This window comes from Phalacrocorax aristotelis, chromosome 9 (genome assembly GCF_949628215.1).
Source record: "Phalacrocorax aristotelis chromosome 9, bGulAri2.1, whole genome shotgun sequence".
Lineage (NCBI taxonomy): Eukaryota > Metazoa > Chordata > Aves > Suliformes > Phalacrocoracidae > Phalacrocorax > Phalacrocorax aristotelis.
In genome coordinates this window covers 9822174-9846585 of record NC_134284.1, presented here as the reverse complement: position 1 = coordinate 9846585, position 24412 = coordinate 9822174, and the positions used below count along the sequence as shown (strand labels likewise).

General features: G+C 40.7%; 1 protein-coding gene across 7 annotated transcripts; it reads left to right on the top strand.

The window, feature by feature from the left end:
• The first annotated feature begins 15 nt into the window (after positions 1-15).
• Positions 16-23318, top strand: LOC142061837 (uncharacterized). 7 transcript variants are annotated; one of them, XM_075103361.1, is made up of 9 exons: positions 303-400; positions 1503-1600; positions 11739-11860; positions 12919-13076; positions 13934-14055; positions 15734-15844; positions 20069-20175; positions 21542-21632; positions 23098-23318. In XM_075103361.1, exons 3-9 carry the CDS (start codon positions 11772-11774, stop codon positions 23212-23214), a joined length of 795 nt encoding a protein of 264 aa, XP_074959462.1. In that variant the 5' UTR covers positions 303-400; positions 1503-1600; positions 11739-11771; the 3' UTR covers positions 23215-23318. The 7 variants fall into 7 exon arrangements, with proteins under 7 accessions (XP_074959463.1, XP_074959458.1, XP_074959459.1 ...); XM_075103362.1 differs by lacking the exons at positions 303-400; positions 1503-1600 and adding an exon at positions 16-139; XM_075103357.1 differs by lacking the exon at positions 1503-1600 and having other exon boundaries at positions 221-400; positions 12938-13076.
• Positions 23319-24412: the final 1094 nt, after the last annotated feature.

Below are 24412 nucleotides of genomic sequence, written 5' to 3'. Positions count from 1 at the left end.
GGAGGGGCAGGAGGCGGGGCCTGAGGCGGGGCCGGCCGCAGGCCCGGCAGTCTGGCCACCCGCGGAGAGAGGGCGTTTAATGGCCGGGCTAGGCATGCGCGGAGGGGGCGGTGGCGCCCTCCCGCACGCGCACGGGCGGGTAGGTGCGGGCGGTGCGCGCGCGGGGGGGCGGGGCTTTCCCCTAGCACGCCGCGCCCGGGGCACGTGAGGGTGGTGGAAGGCGGCGGGCGGTCCGCGCAGGCGCGGCGCCAGGCTCCGCCCACACCCGGGGCTGGCGGCGCCCTCTGGCGGCGGCGCGGTGCGATGGAGCTGGCGGCGGCGCGGCGTGCGGTGTTGGCCGCCGTGCGGGGCACGTGCGCTGCCGACCTGCCCCGCCTGCTGCACTGGATGCGCAACACCAGTAAGCGCGGCCTAGCCAGGCCCGGCCTGGCTCGGCCCAGCTGGGGCGCTGCGCTCCGGGGGCCGCTGCCCGGGAGCCGGCGGGGCCCCGCGGGCAGGTCCCGGTGGCCGGAGGAGGCCCGGGGGACGCAGCGGGCCTGAGCCGTGCCCCGCCGGGGCCCGGCGCTCTGGCCTGGGCGCCCCGTTCCGTCAGGCCGAGGGTCGGGTCGGCCTGGCCGGAGCAAGGGGGCCGTCCGGGGGGTTGGGGCGCTCGGGGAGGCCGGGCAGCTCCGCAGCCGTGGCCCTCTCCGACTGCCGGCGGGGGCTGCGGTGCCCGCAGCCGCCCCTTGGCGCCGGCGCGGTTGCTCCCGCCGCCGCGGGCTGGCGGCTCGGTGGCGGCGTGCCTCGGGCTCGGGGCGCGGCGGCGGCGGCGCGGGCGCCTGGCCGTCCTGCCCGCTGCGCCGCCGGGGGGCTGCGGCGGCGACCTGTCGCACTGCCCAGCGTGGCACGTCAGCTCGTAGGGAGGTGCTCGGCTCCTGCCTCATCTAGAGGTTTTTAGACGTTAGTCTTGTTCAACTTCACCCATCCTCACAGCAGCCTTTTAGAAGCTTGAAAAGCGCTAATTCGCAAACGCTGCTTTCCCCACTTCATGTCACCTTAACATAGCTTTATGTTTACTTTCTTGTTTGTGCCGCGGCATAATTTCATCAACATGCTGCAATCGAGCATCACGCGACAGATGAAGAAAGGAAATGTGGGCCAGCGCACAAGCTGCTAATTTGCAACTGAACAAAACGATGATGTGGGAAACCTGAATATAGGCGGTGCACTAAAGCTGTGGGCACATCGTGCTGAATAAACTGATTAAGTGCTGCTTAGTCTGTGGGTATATTTGCATTTTGCTATTGCAGATAGGAATCTTCAAGGCCCCCCCGAATCCTTTAATCCAGTCGCAAGCAGCCAATAAATGTGTGTCCCGTTTATTAATCATTTCCTGCCGGGACAGTAAACCCACTCCTGGCTGATAATGTGTCAGGTGGGAAAAAACTGTCATGCAATATGTTACTTGCCCACGTCATGCCCTGTTGTGCTAGGGTTATTCTTGTTCGGGTCTTCTCTTCCAGCACCTCAGCTTTCAGGTAGAAGCATCTTCATAAGCAAACACACGAGGACCGTTGCACAAAGGCCAGCTATGACACCTAGAAGTGGTACGGCTATCCAGGTACTTGGAACTGCAAACTTACTCCTGCCCTGTGGTTTGCAGCTCCCACGGCCGCCCAGACGGAGAGAGGCAGGAAAGGTCCTTCGCTGGCGGAGCCGGCCCTCTGCTGGCATGACGGGAAAGGAGCCGGCTGGGAACACCGGGCGTTCGCCCTCCTCGGTGGGCACGCAGCCCTCCCCCCCGACCGGTTCTGGCCTAGGAAAGGCGTTGCCAGATGTTTTAGAGCATCTGCGAGTCAGCCTTCACGGTTAGAGCAGAGATGGGACTACTGTAGACTTGAAGGCTGAAGTTCGATGGATGTAGTTAGTGTTAATTGTAACTAAACGTTCTTACTTTCTGTGTGCGTATATGTATGCACATGCATATACACGTGTATATGTCTACACATATGTGTGTATAAACATAATGGTTGAGCAATGTGCTATAAGCAGTATTTCATCCCTTCCTTTTTGAATCCTTGTCTGGAGGCAGCAGCATGCTCTGCTTGCTAAACAGTGCCTGGGTTCCTGTAAGTAATCTTGTAAGAAGTGTTTTTCTTCGATCCAATATGCTCTAATTTAAAAATCTCATTGAATTTCATATGCAATCATTCATATTGCTTGTTCACTTAACGTAAATCCTTACAGCTCCTTCTATGCTGTGTTAGTTTGTGTGATGTGGATATATGGCTTTCTCAGCTTACTGGCTCCTTTACAAATACAGTAAAGCACATGGGAACTTACTAGTGAAACTTGAAAATGCTAAACTCTTTCAGTTAGGAAACACGTACTTACTATTGGCTCCTTTTTGATTCTGTGATCGTGCTTTACCTCTACCAAAGGAATTTTTAGCCAATGGCATAGTTCGTGTAGACTTGCAAAAATCCTTTGTCAGTAACGTTTAAAATCTTTCTTTTTATGCTACGGCTTCCAAAAATTCTCATAGTTTCTGTGAGAGACAAGTATGCTGTGGTTCCTAGCCTTTATTAGATTGTGATCTCTCAAACACTTTTTTCTGAACTTGAATGATCAAGATCCATGCCTAGGTCTTTGAAAGGAAATATATGTTCTTGCGTCATATTTACTCTTCATAATTAAGGTACAAGCTAAAGTGTAGCTCAGGTTCCAAAATTTGGACTACTTTGTGCTTGGTGTATCTGAGCAATCCGTGTCCTTCTATTTTTGTATTGTTCGCATCAGTGCTGATGGCTGCTGCTTCACTATGTGCATCATCTTAAAACTAACATAATTAGTTTTGTAGTTGCCATTCAGTGGCATTTTAGCTCATGTGCTGCAGATCAGAGGACAGAGTAGACAGGATACGTAGGGCAGTCAGGATCAAGCAGCTGGAGTAATGAATATAATTTAATCTCTGTAGTCTCCTTGACAGACGGTCTAAATAATTTTTTTTTGTTTTAGGATTCTCGTAGTCACAATCCATGATACTTTATTGCCCTTGTTTACAGGCTTGTGCTCTGATAACAATTTATACTAATTTTCTCTCTCTTTTCAGAAAAAAGTTATTGTTAATGTCCTGCCTGGATGCTATTTATTTTTGATAAATGAAGTTGCACTTTGGGCATCTGCATCTTTGGCATTTCCTTACAGCTTGTGATTGTATTTTGCCAAGTGCTGATGCAGTATAAAGCTATAGGTAACCGTATTTGTTCCCAGATGAGTCATCGGGGACACGTGTGACTTAGGCTAATTTTATTTCCCAGATAGCCACATTTGTGAAAAAATTTAGAGCCTGTAGAATTTGGTCTCATGCTACGGCTTGTAGAAGTTTGCATTTTCTGAATCTGTTGCTTATGATGTTTTAAGTAGAAGTGTTAATGCTTACCCAATTTTTGTGCTATCTTGAGGTGCAGCAGCCTCCCCCTCTAATGTACATATATGTGCACATGTAGGTATATGTTAGAGAGAAGGAATTAGAAAGCTTTGTGCCTATTTGTAAGACCTTTTCGTTGTTACCCAATTAAGATATGTTTCATTGCCTCTTTGGGCCATTTACCTGCTCATGTTTTTCCACTCTGCTTTTTCTGAATGGCTGTGTCCTTCTGGTTTACCTCCAGCATTCATTTTCTTTACCCTGAGCGAGTACAGGAATGGGGTAAAAGTCTCTCTCTTACTGGTTTTATTTTCCTGCAGCATTGAACAGTAAGTAAGCAGAGGCATTTGTCCAGAAGGTCACATTCCATTAACCCTTTTTGCAATTTCCCCAGAGTTGCAAATATTTTGGGTGATGTCCCCAACACAACATTCTTGGCGATGCTTCTCTTTGTGTGCTGCTTCTGTGGCTGCATACTAACAGTAAATTTTACTGTGGGTTTTTTTCCCCTCAGAATTGTTGTGCTTGAGTGATTACACTGCCCACCATACACCCAGGTAGTGCTGTAATAATTAATACTGGTTGGACAGAGGATAGTGAGGAGCTGGTACCTAGGTTTCTGCTGCTGTACCCTGAATACAGCTAGGGAATTTGGGGTTCTCTCTGTGCAGAGAGAAAACAGTTTTATGGGAGATGCTAAAAAGTTACAGGATCTCTGTACCACACAGAAATAAATGCCTAGTCTTTGGTAGTAGTGATATAGGAAAGAAACAAACCTCTGATGAACAAAAGAAAAAAAGTTGTGAGGATGGGGGGGATAATATTCTGAATGAAAAAAACTGTAAGCAAACATGTATAGGATAAATGGAAACAAAAATGGCATCTGCACAGACAAGTTGTTTTTCTGTGGTGTGTGGGTTCCCCCCGCCCCTTACTGCCATCCTATTCCTGTTTCTGTCAAGACGTTGAGCTTACAGTTTTACTTCCAGCTGAGGAGGACTGGGCATGATTCCAGTGTTAGCTGTAGTCAGGCTTTTTTCCTCCCTCATGCCTGTCCCCCAAGTAAGGTGTACATGCAGCCTTAGAGTAAAGCCCTGCATATAGTGGTTGCCCTTTAGGATAAGCGTTGTCGCAAGACAGCCTTGTTTATTGATTTATCTTGGAGTTCTCTGACTTGCGTGCTGTATGCGTGCAATGTTACTGAGAACTTTTCCATGGAAGAGACAAATTACTTCATAGGAAAGCAAGTTATCTGATGTAAAGTAGAGACCCTTAGAAGTGTGCAACTGAGAAAGCATTGAACAAGTTCTCACCCTAATGATTTCTGACTAATCTTCTTTAGTAATTACAGGAATGTAAGTGTATGCAAGATGCTATTCATTTTCTTCTTTGTACGAATAGAGAACAAAATAACCAGTCGTGCTTTTTTGGGTTGTTTTTTTTTTTTCATTTCTGGTATTGCAAATTTAGAAATTCCAAATCTTTATGTATGATGGAAGAAGACATTACTGTTTTAAGGCAGCTGCTTAGCAACACTGCTTTGCTGTTTCGCAATCAGCCAGCTCTTCCCACGCACTGCAGTGAAATGTACGTCATTTCACGGTGACTTGCATTCCAGCTTTTCTTTTGAGTTAGTCTTAGATCTCAAAGAAAATGAAATAATAAGAGCTGGAAAGAATAACAGGAATCTTTGGTGTCTTAAGTGAACTTTTTTATAATAGAATGATTAATGCTTTAATATCCTTCTGCAATAACCACGTTCCAGAAGTTCTGGCTAAGAAAACTTGGGTGAAGCCCAAGAGCTAATTCAAACCACTTGGGGAAACCCCCCTTTGAAGAGCCCTCCTCAGTTGGGTCCCAGCATTTGATGTATAGCCTCTATATAAATGTGTGCATGGTCGTGTTGCCTCTGTCTCCTCCAGTACCCAAACTCTTAAGAATTTTTGGTAGCAGGAGATGTTGCATTTGGTAAGAATGGGTGCTGGAGAAGACAAGCAGTGAAAGCAGAATTGATCAAGCTATCTATATACATGAACAGCAATACAGGAATCAGAGAAAGTAAACACAGGAATCCTAATTTCAAGTTTGAGATTGAAGTCACCAAACCACTCTATTTACTCGCAACTAGTGAACATTTTTGCTGTACTTGGAGCTTTAATGCAAATTACAAAAGCCTGTCTCTCAATTCATGTCAGTGAAGCACAGATGAGGTGAAAAAAAGACCTCTTTTTGGTTTTTTTGCTATACTGTCCCAGAGTGTAAGATGGATTTAAAAATATTTTTTTCAGCAGGGATGAAACTGATGTGGTTCTAATACTAGCTTTAAAATATTTTTTCAGGCATGTAACAGTAAAACAAAACAGTCATACAAACTTTTCCATTCTATGCATTTCATTAAAAATATTTAAATGTAAAGCTAAGATTTCAAAGTGATGTACTGGTCTGCATTGCTGATTGTTCATATGGTGATGTATTACTCAAAACAATCATTGAATAAAAAAATATTGCAAATCCTCTAAATTAAGGATAAACAACATACAATAATGTTATTACTATGAGTACAAATAATAAGTACAAATTAATTTTTCTTGTGGATTCATTTGTACTGGGATCACACTAGCTTTTTAAGAGATTGGCGTAGTATTTAGTCTTGTGATTTGAAAGTTGAGGGCAGTCAGTGCTGTAAGTTCAGGCTTTTAACAGGCAGTGAGGGAGGGGTATCCAACAAAATTATCTTAACCAGAATGTGGTGGACATGCTGCTTTAGTACAGTGTTCTGCATATAGAGGATAAACTTCCTATCATACTTCTAGGAACAGGCCAAGTTTGTCCAGCTTTTTCTATTACATACTTTATGATCTAGGCATTATTGTGTGCCCAAACCTGCTAGGTAAAATTTCCAATGATAATTTTCACAAGACAAGAATAGGAAGTAGTATAAGAAAAAGCTTGGCCCTTTTACAGGAACTGGTCTTTAATGTTTCTTTTCAGTCCTATTGTTACTGCAGGTTGGAACTAAAGCGGAATGAGTCTCTTTAAAAGGGTGAAAACATAGGTTTTTCAATACAATCAGTATAGTATGTAATTTTGTGTGTGTGTGTGTAAGGCAATTTAGTACAAGGCTTCGTACCCAAATTGGTAGAAGTGATTTATCAAAGTAAAATACCCTTTCAGAAGAGATCAAATTAGCGTTGCAGAGCCATGTTAACTGGAATGCATTTCTTTGCTAAGTTATGCCATTCCAAAAATCTTTTCCACTACTCTGCTGTTTGGTAAACTAAAATGGGATGTTACCTGTAGTTTGATGAATCACCAACTTTGGAAATTGGCATTAATTTTCTTTGTTGTGACAAATGATACTGCTGTGAGAGAGGTCTCAAGAATACTGATTTCTAAGTTGTTAGTCACTGAAAGTTAATAATGATGGGGAAAACTAGTGATTGTAAAATAGGTATATGGCTTACCTTGTTTAAAATTTAACTTTGAAGCTTCCTTCAATTTATGAATGTAGAAGAACTAATAAAATAAGCTCTGGCTATATTCCTATTGGAAAAAGCTGATTACTTTCTACCAATAGCTAAGTATGCTTAGGGATAGAAATAGTATTTAGAGTTCCTGAAGAAGTTGGTCTACTGAGGTCACAGCTTGCTCCTCAAATCGTTTAGTGAAAATGGAGATAGTAAGGCTTTAGAGATGTGAGACTTCGTACTTGACCTCTCAGTTCAGTATTGTTAAAGAACACTGAGTGATTAAATTAAACTCCTCTTAAGTAACATGGATGTTAATGTTTGCTTTTTATTTCTGTGAGTCTGAATATATATCTAGAAGACCATAAGGTGCTTGCTGTTACGGTCGCCTTTGATAAATCTGCTTCTTTATGTGTGATGTGTAAACTTCTGTTGTCATTTGGAAATCATACATTGCTCGTCTTCAGTAATGTATTTTGCAGTGCCAGGATATTTAGATGTTGCTGTAGCGGTGCTCTCTATCTGGTGTGAGGCTTTGTGATGTTTTCTTAGCTTGTGTTATATTTGCTGTAGAAAGGTTGACCAGCGCCAGGGTGTTAATTAGGCTTTTTGCAATGTGTTAATTAAGTTTTATAAATGCATGTTGAGCAGATCCAGTGGAACCGGTTTTTGAAGTAAAATACAAACACTATGCACTCAGACTTCCTCCATAAACAAATGATTGTGATTCATCTTGCAGTATTTCATGAACTGTACGGTTCTTTCCTGGTTAGTTGTCTGTTCAATGAACGCAGGGGTTGGCTTGCACACTCTCCATTTCATAACAGGCACTAAAATTATATCAAAAATAGTTTTCTATTTTCGTTTCTTCTTTGACGATGCTTTGTAAGGTGATACTGAGATTCTCAAGAGCGAACAATTTGTTAAACACAAGGGTGGAGCTGATAAAACTGTACCAGCAGAGAGAGAAATGCATATTTTCATGTTTGGCACCTGTGTTATGTACTTGATGGCAATCTATAAATATTTACATACTGCAAAAGTAAATGAGTTACTGTGGTAGCTGTTGCTGTTTCTTGCTTTGACAGGAATGAGGCGACACTCGGCGACTGAGTTCAGTCACAGACTGTAACACACAAGTGCAGAGTTGCATGTGCAGCTTCTGCTGAAGCTGCCATTTTGTCATCTCGGAAGGAGTGTGTTCAAACCTTCTCATTTTTTTGTTCCTGCATGCTTAAGCTTTGCAGTATTAACTGATAGCTGGGAAGGAGCATTTCCATTTGTTATGTATTTTTGAGTATCGGTGTTTCAACAGTTTTTCATTTGAGCTGCATATGTGTTGTAAGATTTTCCTTAGGACCTGTTTCATATAGAGCATCCACAAGAACTCTTGTGTGTCATCCTTTGTTTCGTAAGAAGAGCTCAGAGGGCCCTGTGTAAGATGGTCAGTGTTGTGACAAGTATTGTACAAATGGAAGTCACAGCAGGGAAGGGGCATGCTGGATTTGAGGAAGATGGGTGTCTCCCACTGGAAGTATCCATTTCTCTACTGTAGAGCCAGGACACTGAATAGTCTAGAGAGCTGCCCAACGCTAATGTTGGCCAGAAAAGGTCACCCAGGCCGTGAGGGAGCAGATCCTATTGACGCACCAGCTCGGGAGAAAGGGAGATGAAGTTCCGCATTCACAGTGTGATGTGGCTGGCCTGGTGGTCTATGAACACTTCCTGCATTTCATTAAATGCTATATATGAATTTGATACTCTTAACAGGCAGTATAACAGCTGGATGAGCTCTCTTGCATAGTAATAGTATTGTTTTAAAGCATGTGCCAGATGTAGGGGCTTATTGCCCACAGGCACTGGTCTGTACAGCTGCTAATATCAGCTTTCTGCTCTCTCATTCTGTCTGTAGCATGATTTTTCTCCTTCATGCTTCCTCAGATGTTATCCACCTCAGCAAACTCTGGCTTCTTTGCACTCTGAGGGCCTGTCATGGTGCTGATGGTCCCAGTTAAGTAATAGTTAAATCTGTCCACCTTCCCTTCCCATAATCTCTGGGTTTACTTCTGTTTACTTCAGATTCATAGAAATCTTCCCTGAGCTGAACAAAAAAATCACTTACTGCTTCTGGGATGTTCATAACAAATCTGCAAATTGTTGGATGGACTGAGGTTAACAGGAGATGGGTGCTTGTTAGAGGTTTCAAATTAAAATGCTGACAAGCTGGAGCTGCTGCATTGCACCTGTTGTGTTGTTCGTGCTGCTGCTGTTGCAGCTGCCGCCGCCTCTATCCCTCCTGTGTTCTTCAATGCGAAGTCTGCATCTCTTCAGGAGCGGAGGTTCTGGAGAACCTAACTGTGAGCTCTTTGGAACAGCAAATTGTCTTCCTGTGTGTAGCAGCTACCAATGGTATTGTGCCCATCGGGGCCTTGGGGCATTAGTGCTATACATTTAATAAATAATAAACCAAATATATGTTAAGGGAATCCAGATGATTTCAAGTTTCTGCTGCTTACTCTGAGGGATTCAGGGTTATCCGTTGGAGTCAGTTTGGGGATGTGTTGAAAGAACCATTTACATTCTAAAACTTAAGAATTCTTAAGTTGGCTGTGCAACGATAGTTCCTGCCTGGCGTCCTGAACCTGTGGTTAGCTAATGTTTGTTGGAGCATTAAACTGACCTTACTTGCAATAAATTTCACAGAAGTAAAATATCTGGTTAGTTAAGATATACAGGCTGCCCAGAGAGATGGTGGAGTCACTGTCCCTGGAAGTTCAAAAAAGGATGTTCAAAAACTGTAGATGTGGCACTTCAGGGCATGGTTTAGGAGGCATGGGAGTGTTGGGTTGGCAGTTGGACTTGACGATCTTAGAGGTCTTTTCCAACCTTAATGATGCTATGATTCTATGATTTACACTCTAAGAAGAGTGTCTTGCACTAATGAATGAGGGTTTCTTTAATCATATTGTTCTCACTACAGTGCTTAAGCAAAAAGCATTTCAGAAGCGTTTCACAGCGGCTGGTCTGTTTCTTATACTAGCCTTAAAATTTCTCACTGTTTCTAGCATTGCCTGTGTTCCACAGGGAAGATTAAGTATATTAGCACAGAAAAACTTGTAGCATGTTTTATAGGTTTATTCTGAACCTGTTTGCCATCAAGCTTGTCTATACTAATGTTCCCACCTGGGACAGCAATGCTAACAAACATTATCTTTTTCTGAACACCTCTAAAAGCTGTCACATCTTCTTTTGGTGAGTGATATAAGTATATATAAAAATGACACTCCCTGCCCAACACGGTGGCAGTCTAAATAGGACACAAAACAAACCAGAACGGGTGGGGAAGAGAGGACAAACATGTCTATTTTTAGACAAGAATCAATAGATGGGTTTGGTATATTTTTCAGGATTAGCTTTGTGGTTCCTTTTCGTTGTGTGGTTTTTGTTTCTTTTACAGGCATGTAGTTTTGACCTGAGATGTGCCTTTGTTTAGAACCAGTTCACTGCTCTCAGAGCCGTGAGATGTCCAGACAAAAAGAATTTAATCCAGTCCTTCTTTTGAGGAAAATGTAATAGAAAAGGAAGAGAGTACAGGTGTACAGCAGATCTCGTGCTGAATGCTTGTTAGGAACATCATGCTCTGGGAAGAAGGCTAACATGAAACTGGGCTGTGTAAGCAGGATGTTGGCTGCATGATGTGAAGTCTGGTTAGTGCAAATAAACCATTAGGTGGACTAATGTGTCTGGTTCTTAGTCCTGCAGGCAGGTCATAAAGGATGAGAAAGTCCAGGAGATCCAAAGGGGAGTGATGAGAATGATCAGACTTCTAGAATGGATGCAGCGAAGGGCTACATAAATGGATCTTATTTCTTCTAGAAAACATGACTGATGGGACACATGATAAGTCTTCAAAGAAGTAAAAAGTTGCTATATACAGGAGGGGAACAAACTTTTCTCTTTCTGTTCTGAGTGGGACAGACAGTACCGAGTTTAAATTGTGGCAGAGGAAATCTAGATCAGTTATTAAGAAAAGTATTCCTTTCTAATAGTAAGTGTAGTCAAGCACTGGAATAGATTGCTAAGAGAGGCTGTGGAGTTTCCAGCATTAACAGTCTTTTTTAAAAGAATAGTTTGGAGAAGCAGTGACACTTATTATTGATTCAACCTTGGAAGAAGAAAGGATTGGTGGCTTCCCAAGGTTCCCTCTTGATCTTTTTTCTAGATGTCTTTAAAAAAAAAAAAAAAGTGGTGTTAAAGTAATGCAGGAATATCCTGGAAAAACAGCAAGAATTTACAGTGTGGTTTTGCAAAAACATACTGGTTTACATCCATTACTATTTTCTTTCACATTTGAAATATTTTGATAGTCTTAAGTCATGTAAAATGTATTGTGAGTTGAACTGTTGAACTGTGCATTATCCCTGATTTTTTGGTAACCATTTTATTAGAAAGATGGTATGTATAAAAAGAAACTTGTATTAAAAAAAAGCCTGCATCCAGGCAACTGAGTTTTGTAATTTCTCCAATAGTTCAAAAACATCTTTGATGTTTTTATATCTTAAGCTGAAACAGTATCACTTTGGTGGCAGCCCAGACCATCATATGTGAGTTATAAGTTTATAAATATGAAAACAATTTGAGATTTCAAAAAAGCACTACGTTTATTTTAAGTGGCAAAGTTATTACAATCCAAATCTGTCATTGGCTGGAAAAGCTAACAAAGGCTGAAAAATGCATTTCAAGTAAAAACCTTATCCATCTGGTATTGTTTATGTCTTGCAACTGTATTGTACTGGTCATCACTTAGTGCACATGATGTACATATGATTGTTCAGGGTTTTTTTTTTTATCTTTATTTATAGATGACTTTGATGAGCTTGTGGTGAGTAACAACGATGTTGTGCTCAAAAATATCGCTGAAGATTTGCGGAATTGTTTACCCATTGAGGCAATGTTTAATTCAGAACATCAAGCTATTCAGAAAGTAAGCTAATCGTTATGGTCGCCTTTTGCTGAACCACATAATTTATTTGGGGACTCTGCTGATATCAGTTTTGGTAGTAGTTCGTAATAGAGAATGAGCACTGGATTGAGGTATATCTAATTTCAGTTTGTTGCTGCATGATTGTGTGATCCCAAGAAAGTTGCTTCACAGTTCTTGATGCTTTGATCTTAAGTTGTTTGGCATAGCTTTCATTCTGTGTGGTATGGCACCTGTCACAGTGATTTTTTAACGCTAGCTCCATAATAGATTCTAACAGCCCCCTTCAAGAAAACAGAAATACAGGGCCTGTGTTTTGTTGTTGCCACAATGTGGGCAGCCCAGAAATGATTTACAGCTCTCTTCAGATTCTGATGGCTCAGAAAGGGGTGGGCTGTGAGTCGTGTAGGAGGGGAGAGCACCTTTTCTACTTGAGCTGTCGATATAGGTGGAAAGTTAACGCATTTCCCAGAGAAGTGGTGTGTGGCTCTTAAACGGGAGAGGTGGATTGGCCACATGCAGCAAGCCCAGGAGAGGGAGGAAAGAGGAGTAGGAGGAAGAAGATGATACCCCTTGAAACGATGAGAAGGCAGGCATCCCAACTGGTATGCTTTTGATTGAAAATGATACCCATGTTAATCAGGGGTGTTTCTAGATTGAGACATAAGGCATGAAGATGAAAATACTGAGACAGTTGAAGTTGAGAATCAAAATCGCCATTTCTCCTAAATTTAAGTTACATTCTCCTCATTAAAGTGGAAGAGAAAAAGCTTCCTTTACCCTATGCCTCCTCTATAGCCAAGCAAGCACTAAGGAGACAAAATTCATAGCAGATCTCCCACTCAGCTTGCTTTCCTTTGTCACCTTCCACTTACAGTTATTTCAGTGGGATTTGATGATCCACTTTACACGCAGGATTTCTATGGTTTAATTTTGATTTGTAACTTTTGAGTAGGGAAAACCTTGGTTCTCAGGGACTTTGGGAAAGGTAAGATGGTGGGACAATTAACTGTGTAGCAGTGTGTAAGTGAAATTAAGAGACTTGGTTCTGCCTTTCTTAGGTTTTGTTCCTCTTCTCAGATACACGAGCATCCGCTGCCCATGATTCATGTTGATGCATTCCTTTATGATGATGATTTTGTTGATTCATTGTGTGAGGAGGGGAAAATGAGTAGGAGCTACTGCACAGAGTGTGGCTCATACAAGACCGCATCTTTAGGTAAGTGCTCTTTTTGGGAACACGAGAAAGAAATTCGGTTTAACTAAACTGGTTTTGCAGTGACTCAGCTGGACAGCATAACATCCAGCTGATGGAGGACTGTCCAGACTGGTACAGTACACAGACCAGAATTATCTCCCGTAACCAATGGAAGGAGACTCCTACACATGTAAGTTGAATTAATTTGCAGTGTTTGAGCGAACTAGTTGCCTACAAAAACTGGCCAGGGAAGAGGCAGGGCTACGTACCACTGAAAAGGAAGATGCAAGAGGAAGACAATACTATAGGAGTCCATGCAGTAGCCTCAGTCTCCTCTCACACGCTGAAAAGCAGTAGAAAACACCATCTGTCTTAAAGCTTGTGTGTGGTGTGGTACAGATCAGTGCTGTCACCAGTATAGCACAGGCATTGAAGGAGGAATGGTTTATATGGAGAACATTCTGTTCCTTAAAACCTTGGAGTTGAAATTCAAGCTATTAATATGTCTGCCCATAAAAAGGTTTGCATGAATTGTGTTGAGCCTTAGGTACGATGTTTCCTTTTTCACTTAAGCAATTCCAAGTTACTTTGTTTTGTATTCTTTCATATAGTCACTGTGCAGAAAAAAGTAGTTCCGTTTCATGAAGGATTTAAAAATTTTCCATGTAAGGCAAGGAATCCCCAGACTCAGGACAGACTACTGGCCAGCTTACCTCCGATCAGCAAACCCTGGTTTTCCAGGGTCCCCATCACTAGTTCAGGCAGGAAACAGTACAGGTTTTCAGTGATGATAACTCTTCAGATTAATATTTCATTGGTTAATAACACAGTAGTTAGTACTGCCCACCCAACACCTTTGTTCTGTTCTTATTTCCCAGAGTTTATTTCGCATTCCTTTTCCCTCATGGAACTGAAGTTTCTTTATCAACATGTACTGCCTGACCTGACAGGAAAGGTAGTGGTTGACGTTGGCTCCAGGCTTGGTGCAGTGCTATTTGCGGTAACTTCCAGCACAGGAATTCATATTTTATTACTGTGACAAACATTTTCCCTCTTCTCTGACTGCCTACTTGCGTTACTCCATCTTGGACGGGTCATTCTAAGAGGCACCTCTGATCTGACCCTCTGAACAGTATAAGGTGCTGTTTACTAGTGATTTCAGTTCTTGTTCTGTTCCTCACAAGAGGGGATACAAATGATCTTGCTTATGGAGAGGAAAAGTCTATTTGTCCAACAGAGTAGCATATTGCTGTCACACATGCTGCTCTTTTGCTAGTTCCTGCTCTGTCCCTCCTTTGTAAGTAAGTTTGTCCTCTGTGTCTTGACCATGTCTATATATATAGATTAGTTATGTTAAATTCCTTTATGAAGTTGAAAAACTGTTAAATTGCACAAAGGAAGACTTTGATATGAATTTGTCTCCAAAAACATATTGTCCTGCTCTGCGTTTTAAAATGCACATAAAATACTTCATCGAGAAACTTGAGTGCAATTTTGATTGCTTTTGGCATGGCTGGTGCAACATATGGCCAACAGCAATGCAAAGTACGCATTACAACTTTCTTACAAAAGTCAATGGCTGTTTAGGGCTCAATCTTGGAAATGCTTGAGCATGTAATTTTACTCATCTGAATAATCTAATTTTGGGACTACTCAAATGAGGAAAGTTACTCACATTTGTAAATATTTGCAGCGTTGGGTCCTTAAATGGTAACACTTTTGCTAGCCTGAATTTGTTTTAAAGTACTAACATGCTTGTATTGTTATAGTAGAAGATAGTCTCAAGATAAAGCAGGGGAAACATTTTTAAAAAACAGTTCTCCTTCGTAATCATGTTCTTGGCTTGTATTGGAGGAAGGGTGTGACTTCACCTTCACAGGTTGCTTTTCTACTCTCTGAGTGGAATGGTTTCGGAAAACATTAAAAATTAGGTTGTAGTACATAGCTATCTCAGATAATCTGTATTTTAGCATTGTTTGTTTGCCTTTGCCATTGTTAGGGAAGTGTAGTTGTGGTGTTCCATGGAGACAATGGCCCCCTAAAGCAGTATCTTCATAAGGGCCCTGTAGGGTCAAGTATTTGTACTTTTCTTTTTTCCTAACACTTCCCAACAACTTTCCAAAATCTCAGTATGAAACTGAACCATTATTCTGGTATTATTATTAAGGGATAATTTATCTTTTTTCATATGTACCTGTATGAAGCACCTGAAAATGGCAGTAATACAATATTCAGGGGTGCTAACAAAGACTCTGTACCAAAATATCCCATTAAATTACTGGTACATTGTCCTTCGTTTTCACTCACTTTGACTATGTGTATGTCTCATGGTTGTTTTTTTTTTCTCTTGCTATTTTCTTCTTCTATTCTCCCAAGAAACAAAAATGTGTAGAGTCTTTTCTTTTCACACTATTTTTGTAACTTGGTTTGTTCTGCTTTTTTCCTTCCTAGACCATTTTCTATCTATTTTGCAATTGAAGTGAAGTTGGAGTGAGAATTGCCAAATCAGGGGCTTAGCTCTGAAAAGCATGTCATGTCCACTGAAAGATATTTCTCAGCTTGCTATTTTAAAATGCTTTCTTAATCTTAACCCATGTTTTATCTTCTCCATTTTAATTGAAATTTTTGAATTTGTTTTAAAGGCATCACAGTTACTAAATGTCCTTTTCCTAATGTAGGGTTATCTTTATAGCTCAGCATCCCAACTGTATGGAGTAGAAATGAATGCAGACTTTTGCCAGTTGCAAGAAATGATGACTACAAAATACCAGTTCATTGACAGAATAAAGGTAACTAAGTATATGGTTTAGTGAGTATATTTTTAACCACTGTGTAGTAGGTATCCTGTTTATGTGAGTGGCTGGTAAATTAGCATTCTGAGTTGTTGTTGCCTTTGCTTGTTTTGGTCCTAAACAAAAGCTTTGCATTAGGAAAAAAAATCTCATAGCAGAGAGGAAGAGGGAAATTATCAAACTATGATAACGTGTTGAATCGCTTAGCCTTTTTCCTGAGTGGACTTACCTACTGGCTCACGCAAAACAGATATATCTTAGCTGTTTCTCTCAGTGAAATCAATGATGCTATTGCCATTAACTTCTGTGAAACTGAGTGTATAAAGAGTTATGTCATGAACAACAAAACTAAATGCCTGGGTTTCATTAATGTTAGCGGGAAGATGGTTGTAGGATATGCAAATTTGCATGTAAGGAGACCTAAAGGACTTATGGCTATTGGTATTTCCTTTCTTGGAATGCCAGTGCATATGTACCTTCCACAAACCAAATGGGCTTAAAACAATGGGATATCATTATGGGAACCATTTCCCTAGTCCTGTTATGGAAATAACTACTACTATTTTAATGAGAAAAAAATATTTTTTCCCTTTCTGGGGAATACCAGTTATTTTGTTACCAGCAAAAGTTGGTAAGTAGAATATGATGAGTAGAATACTGACTTAATCCTGTGCTGTATGCATGTGCTTTTGAATGGAATCACACAAACTGCTGGGTGCAATAATTTCTTGGGAAATAAAGTGACCAATTTTAAACTGGAAAGAAATAATAAAGGGTAAGCAGTATCATTGGGTTGCCCAATTCAATCCCAGTTGCTGCCAGTTTATCCATAACCTTTGGTTTTTGCATATGTTTTGTGTCCATAACGTCTTATTGTGATGAGACTAAAAGTGCAGTTAGGAACTCTGTCAAGTTAATTCAGTGGAGCTGGAGATCAATATGTATGCTTTTCAGCCTTATATATTCTTTAATATAAGCCTTTTTGTTTTTCCTTCACACCTTCTAATTCTGCTGAAGTATTCATTTCAGAGCATAAAGATAAGAAAATAATACGTTTTCAAAGCAGTGCCTGAGGACTGAGCTATTTGAGTCTCATTAGATGCTAATTTAGTCATGTGACTCCTGTTATCACACTGCTTTGAACATTTCAATCTTAGACTTCTGTTTCGCCCCCAAATGAATCCTCTCTAGAGATACATACCAGCTTGAAAAATAGTCAGAATCCAGTTGCTAATCATTATTTATGACAGAAATTGGAAAAACACTTAAGAGACCCTTCTTAAACAATGATTGTTTTTTCAGGATATTCTGAATTTTTATTACAGTATGTTCCCAAAGGACAGCAGGGTGGAATGATATCTTTAGTGGCTAAATCTCTGAGTGAACCTTGTGTTCCTTTGGTCAACATTTGGTTTGTTAAAGTACATAGAAAGTTGCTCAGCATCTTTTGCCATTTGAGCAAACACTTAGATGCTGGGAGGAAAGTAAACAGTTCAACAGATCTTAGGAAACTTGAGACCTCAATTCAGAAATTGCCTGTAATCATGAAAGGCTTGGTGTGTATTCCATTGGGCAACAGGGCTGTTTTAAAATCAGTTGCTGCCCCCTCTGTTGTGCCAGCCCACAGCCAGGCAGGTCAGGGAACTGGTTGGTCCAGCTGAAAAAGAACCCAGCAAAAAAGTGGTGTTTTGGCTGGAGCAATACCCACGTCTGGCTTGTGGTGCAGCCACACGTGCTGATGTGGTCCTACATTCCCCAATAGGAATGAGGATGTGTTTGGGGAGAACGGGGTGCTTAAGTGACTTTAGTCAGCACGGTCACCTACTCTGTAAATGCAGACTAAATTTAAGTTAAGGTTTAAGTGTTATTCAAGCCAAGGAAACATCAACACATGTTCCAAGCTTCCCAGCAGTTTAAGCATCTTTCTGAATTGAGGCTTAAAATATTAGGACTGCCATCAATAGGACATTAAGAAAGTTTAGTGCTAGTCATGACTTCCTGCGCTGCCGGAAGCCCACTGGTGGAACAATCCACTAGTCACTTGCATTTGGATTAAAGGACTGTTGCTCAGGTCTTTTGTACAGAAATATTGTGGGTTTGTTATTTTTGCCCCTTGAAAAGAAGAAAGTAAAGTAAAATGTCTCCTTAGGCTCAGAAACAGTGATCCAAATCCCACTTACAGGCTAGGTAAATCTGGGTTCTGATACATGAGTTCTGGCAGATCTAGTAGAGGCATCTTTTGCCCCTAGCTGTCTGTCCTGCCCCACTGCAGGAGGCTGTTGCCTGCAGTACATGTCAGCAGTCAAGCCTGTATCCATAATATCTCTACTACCCCAGTTTATGGTCTTTCATTTTAATCTACAGTTAGCAGTGGCTTTATGGAGAGGACATGAGTTGACAACCAGGACCTACTGCTGATGGTGGCCTGACTGGTCTGTCTTCTTTCTTTGCTGACTGAATGCTTGAACAACTTCTTAATCAGCTTCTGTAATGCCACAATTTACAGTGCACTGTTTTAAGATAAATTATTGCTGATCTTAATTGTCCTAAAAAGCTCTAACTTTCATGAAGGAGTGGATAATGTCCACACACTAGAGGAGAAAGTAGAAATTTGACCAGTCATTCTGACAACTAATCTGTCCCTATTTCTCAACGAGATAGGGCCTTCAAATGCTAACCTGCCAGTTCTGGGTAAGGTACAAGAACACAGTTGCTTCCTTTCTACTTACTACAGGCAGTGGTGAAAAACTTGTATATGTTTAAAGAGATAAAGCTGTTTGTTAAGAGTTGGAGCACTTCCAGAGAACCCATGGAATATAGTTCTCAGAGATTAAATGCCGTGATACCTAATATTTTATGAATGGTAGTTTTGTTTCTGTTATTACTGATACTGAAATATTTGGCTATAATTGGAATTGCTCTAATGCATTCTGATAGCATGAACTGGAGTCATAAACTGTGGCAGCTTGTTATCTCTTCCGCGCTTGAACCCTTAAAAGTTGCAGGGGTGGTAGTATCCGTTTCCTCTGTCAACCAGAACAGCATGCTTTGTGTGTTCGTTTTGAGGAGGAAATTCATAATTTACCGTCCCAATAAGTGTTGATAATACTGTTAAGTGGGCAAAAGGTTTTTCAACAGGTAAGTGTTTTTAGTCTTTTATAAAAATGTTCAGCTTTCCTGACAGAATTAAGAATTCCTTTTTATGTCTGTTCAATATTGAAGGAATTTGGCAAAATGTGAAATGTTGAATCCATCAGGTTAGTATATTCCCAGCACAACCTAGTAATAGGTCACAGAGAAAGGAAAAGAAGTTGTTCAGATTTTTTCTCCATTTTCAACATATAGGGATGCACTTTCAGAAAAAAATATGGAATACTAGTAATACTCGGGTTGGCTTTCTCTCCCTTATGCCTTCAAAAGATGTTCCAATTTATGTTTTGCCTCACATTTAGGATGTGATGTATTTCTACGTGTTTAAGAAGAAATCAAACACATCTTGTCAGAGTGTTAATGAGCATCCATATTCTCCTATCACTATAATCTCACCTGTTTGAAAATTATATGATGTGCTAATAACCTTATTGGTAGGTGAAGGTAGATGAAATCAGATCAGTTCCTATGCTGACTGGAGAGGCAGTTGTTTGGTAAGGCAAACCACTTGCTGTCCTCCAGTGCCACTGAGCATCCTGCGTTTCCAGCATTCCCAGTCCCGATATATGTTGTGAGAATTCAGCTGTCAAACCAGGGTCTGTAGTGTCTTTTCTAGCTACAATCCTTCAGCAACCCAGTGAGCCTGAGATGCCTTCTAATATCCTCAAAAAAGCTTTAGCCAGCTTAGTGCCTTTCCTGAAATCAATGAGCATTTGTGATAAAATATAGGTAAGCGAAATGTGACAGCCATCACATACATCATCTCCTCTTTTATGGCACACAGTGTTCTAAACCAAAAGTCAGACGTAGTTTATTTCACTCTAATGTAATGAATCGACTATTTTAACTAGAGGAGATAAATCTGATTTTTATTTTTTAATTTTTTTTAACGCTCATTCTGGTTATTTACTTCAGTTTTATCTACTGTGAAGCCAGTGAAATACCCATTTTTGTGACTGGTTCAAAATGGTGGTAGCAAGTGCTGCTTTATGTTGACAGGCTTCACGGCTACTTGAAGGCTGTATTTGCCTCTTAAATTAATTTATGCCTTGTGAAATTTTTCTCCTTCAGGTGGTTCACGCAGACATTTGTACTCAGGCTTCACTTCTTCAGAAGGCTGATGTTGTTGTAATGAATAATGTCTTTGAATATTTTCTTGACAGACAGGAACAAGCCAGGTAAGCTATGTGTCCAAACAAGTAATCTATTTCTTTGGCAGTGTGTGTGTAACCTTGTGAGTTATGGAAAACCTTAAGGTTGTGCTTTTTGAAGTCACATACATAAATTACATAAGGAAATTGTTTTAAACTGCCTACACTTAATTGTTATACTTAACTGCTAAGGTGTTATGGCAGCTGTTTGTTGTTAAACCGACTAAACACTGCTGCTTTGTTTACCCAAACCTTGCCCTGAATCCTTGTACTGATCTGTTAAAATAGTATCTTGCTGTTAAAGGATCTGAAATTACTGTATCATCATAAAGCTTAATCTTCAGAAAGAAAACAGGTCACTGACTTGGGATGTCAGAGCTGTACTATAGATGCACTGCAAAACATGGTTATTAATGATATTTCTAATACATCTTCATCAGGATGTGGTAGCAAACAAACGTGGGCTAAGGTGCTTCTCTTTCAGGTACAAGACACTCACAGATGAGCTTTTGCTAATACAGCAGTATCAGTTTAAAGCATAAGTAACTTTACCATCCAAAGTTACTGTGCCTTTAGAGCAGGTAGTCAAAAAGAAGGGTCCCTGTGTCTCCGCCATCCCAGTCAACAGTCCGACATTCGCTAGCAGTTTCAGCTCAGGCTTGTCCCACTGCCCTTGATACCAAGTGGTAATGTCAACCAGAGAGGCACAGACTGGATGGGTAAAGGGTAATGGGTGTTTCGAATTGCCAGATTTGTTTCCAGGCACATGACTGAGAATTCATTTGTTTCTTCAAGAACTCAGGGGTAGTGGTTTAATGTTGCTTTAATACCATGAAGACAAATGACATTTGAAGAATGCTGGAAATTAAATCCTTTTTAGCCCGAATTGCTGTGCTGTAAGAAATGATCTGACTTGCAAAATCAGAAAAAAGGAATGCTGGGGTCTGTATTTAAATACTCCGATTGCCAATGTCTTAAGAGAAGTATTTTGTCATGACTGCAAAGTATGTATGTAAGGAGCAGCTTGTTGTTAAGCTTAATAAAACAGTGCACTCAGAGATTGGATTTTCTTCGAAAGTGTAAAGGGACCAAATGTCGATGTTTAATCGTAGTCCCAAGTGAAGGTGTTGACAGTACAAAATGACATGCAACTTTGTGTCAGAGTTGAAAAGTTACAAAATCTAACATTGTAAGACCATATATTCTCTCTGCTTTTAATATAAAGCTTGATTTTGTTTATAAAAAGGTATTTGCATAGATATTAATAGTGACTGATAAGCACATACAGCAGTCTACCTCTGGCCACTAAACTGTAGAAGCGTTAGATTCGTTTTATATCAAATGTGGGGTGTTCTTCCTAAAAATTGATGACCTACTTTTAAATATGTTCCAGAGCCTGGGAATTTATTGCTTGTAATGTAAGGAAAAGAGGGTCCTTATTAGTGACAGTTCCAAGCCTTAAAGAATCGCTCTCAAAGCTCCAGGTAAGCTCCCTCAGCCACTTTTAGCCAACACATTTTGTCTCTTTTTATGAAAGCAGCAGTTCTGTAGCTGAGGTTAGCTGCTTGCCAGTATTGCTGTGAGGAAGGATACATAATTTTGTGTGTAGATTAAAAGATGTAGGACTCTGGATTCTATTTCCGGGTTGACCACCAACACATCTTCCTGCACTTTGGTTGTCCCCACCTGTAAAATGGAAATCCCAGCCTATATCAATAGGCTGCATGAATCATTGTATTATGGTGTGTATTATTAACAATACCTTAGCTGTGAGGTTACAAAAAAAAACCCACAAAACATTAGCAAGCCATATTATGATGTGAGTAAGTTCTGTGATATCCACTTCCATCAGACTTCGTCCAGGTATAAGTGTAGAACCTCAGAAGTATAGATGTATCTACAAATTTCTAGAGGCAAAACCTTGAAAAGTTTTCTTTTACGTAGCTCTACATCTGCACATTGCATTGAAACATGGCAAACTGTTTTGTTAAGCCAGTGGGAGAAAGGGTCATATTAAAGAAGGATCCCTGAGGATACTCTGTCTTCTGACCTGCTGTCAGAAGCGTAGAAAATGACTCATAATATGCTAGTATGAGCTGTTAGAAATACAGATTAGGGAGAGATGTGGTCTCCCAACTAGCCAAGTGATTACCATCAGGTGCCTTGGATCAGTGACATAGCTTTAAATTGCAGTTGGAAACAAACACGATGACAGTGCAGCTTTCAAAGGTGTTGAATGTCCTGTGCTGCTGCTGTTCCCTGAGTAGTCACCACTCCCAATGGACCAACCTCTGCTCTGTGTCCATTCTGCCATAGGTCATTGGTAGATTACAGTTGTTGTGTGTATGATGCCTAGACACATTATGTGGGCTGGCATTAGTTAGGAAACAAAACGCTGATCATACATGACAAGGTTATTTATAAAGTGACTTCCTCACCACAGTAGTCTGCTTTAGAGAAATCGAATCACTTGTTGCCTGTATGCTGATGGAAGCCCCAGGAGCAGCAGTGGTGTCGTTTGACCTTTTCTTGGAGCAGGCAGTGGTTACACAGCAGCTGAGAAGCCCTTAATACAATACTCCCTAGGTGTAAAACAAGAAAGTACCTGTGATTCTTCCATGGTACGGTTAGCTGCTCCGTCAACACCGCTGTCAGAATGTTGCCCTCTGATCAAGATGCTTAAGGCTTACACAAATGCATATAGAGAAGTCCTTGTAACATGCTAGCAAGTATCTAGACTATTGACTGAGATAATTTTTAAAAGTTATCTTTATTCTCTCCTACTTAAGTTAAATGGCATTTCCAGAAATTGATTTATCATTGCTGCATAATGTGGAATGACTAATCTCTCTTATTATGTCTTGCCTTCTGAATGTTGTACTGACCTTGACACTCCTGCTATGTTTCTCAACGTTGTGTTAATTTAAGAGTCTGTTTTCATTGTTTCAGACAGATATACAGCTCAGCCAATGGGTCGAAGAGATGCAGCTAAACTATGATGTGTATATGGAAAAGGATTTTGACAGAGAAGCACTTGAACAAATACATTTATACAAGATTCTCTAGTACCTGGAAAAATTTACTAGTATCCTTGTAATATCATTTTTTTTAATCTAAAATGAATTTGGATTGATTTGTGTGAATAAATCAGGTCAAAATTCTTATTGTGATTAATCTGTCGTATCTGTGGTTTGTAATGAAGAAGAGTCTTTTGAAACAAGTTTTCTTATGGAGGCATTCTGTCTCAACAGAGTATATTGACTTTTAGCTAGGAGATATCCTTATGGCTTAATCTTTGCCGAACTGCTAGAACGAGTGGCTACATACTGATGCTTAAAGAATTTTTATTCACTAGCATTATGCACTGCTAACACTTGCTAAATATATCAAACCTAAGAATAGCGGATCATTATTAATGTGAATTATAAGAATGCATTTAGCATAACGTTACTTAAAAGCTGCAGTACATTAGAGCTTGCTGGTTTGTTTTGGTATAGACCATTTATTATTATCAGTAGTAATATTTATTTTTAACAGTATTATCTCTAATGTTCCTCCTGTGGAATTTGTAGGTTTTCTTCCCAGGCTCTGGTTGATAACCAGAGCATCTGCTGGTATCAGTTATGAGAAGCAAGTCCTTCCATTTAGTTAGTTGTCCTTAAGGTGGCTATAAACATAAAATAACGAAGGACACCGAGGAGCTATTGAGAATTAATACAGCAAGTCTGGGACGACAGAACTCTGTTCCGCTTCCTGCATTTCTGCTGGGGATGGTAGGAAGTGTAATAAGGGGTTAAGAAGCTGAAAATTCTGAACAGGTGTCACGGCTTAGCAGAGGTTTGGTGGTGGCGTAAAACACTGGAAATTCGTAACAGAGCCTCCTCAGAGAGAAAAGATCCACATACGCCCACCACATTTATATTTAGATTTTACGTTCTAAGGATGTGAAGCTTTTAGTCAGCTGAAGAATGTTTCGGTTTTTAGCAAACATTAACAATCCAAGTGCAAAAATATTAACTTCAAGAGTTTTGGACTGAGTTGTGCATTTAGAAGCATTGTTAGTGCCTAAAAGTTTGTTACACAACTTATGTCTAGTGCAAATGGGAAAATTTAAAATTGGATTTCAGTCTTCAAATGATTTACAGGTCAGTGAACTTGACAATATATGCTGTAAGCAAAAAGGAGCAGTGGCCATTAGGCACTCACTGACATAGTAAGTAAATGGTACTGTAGAAAGTGAAGGGAGTTTTAAGAAGTCTTATTT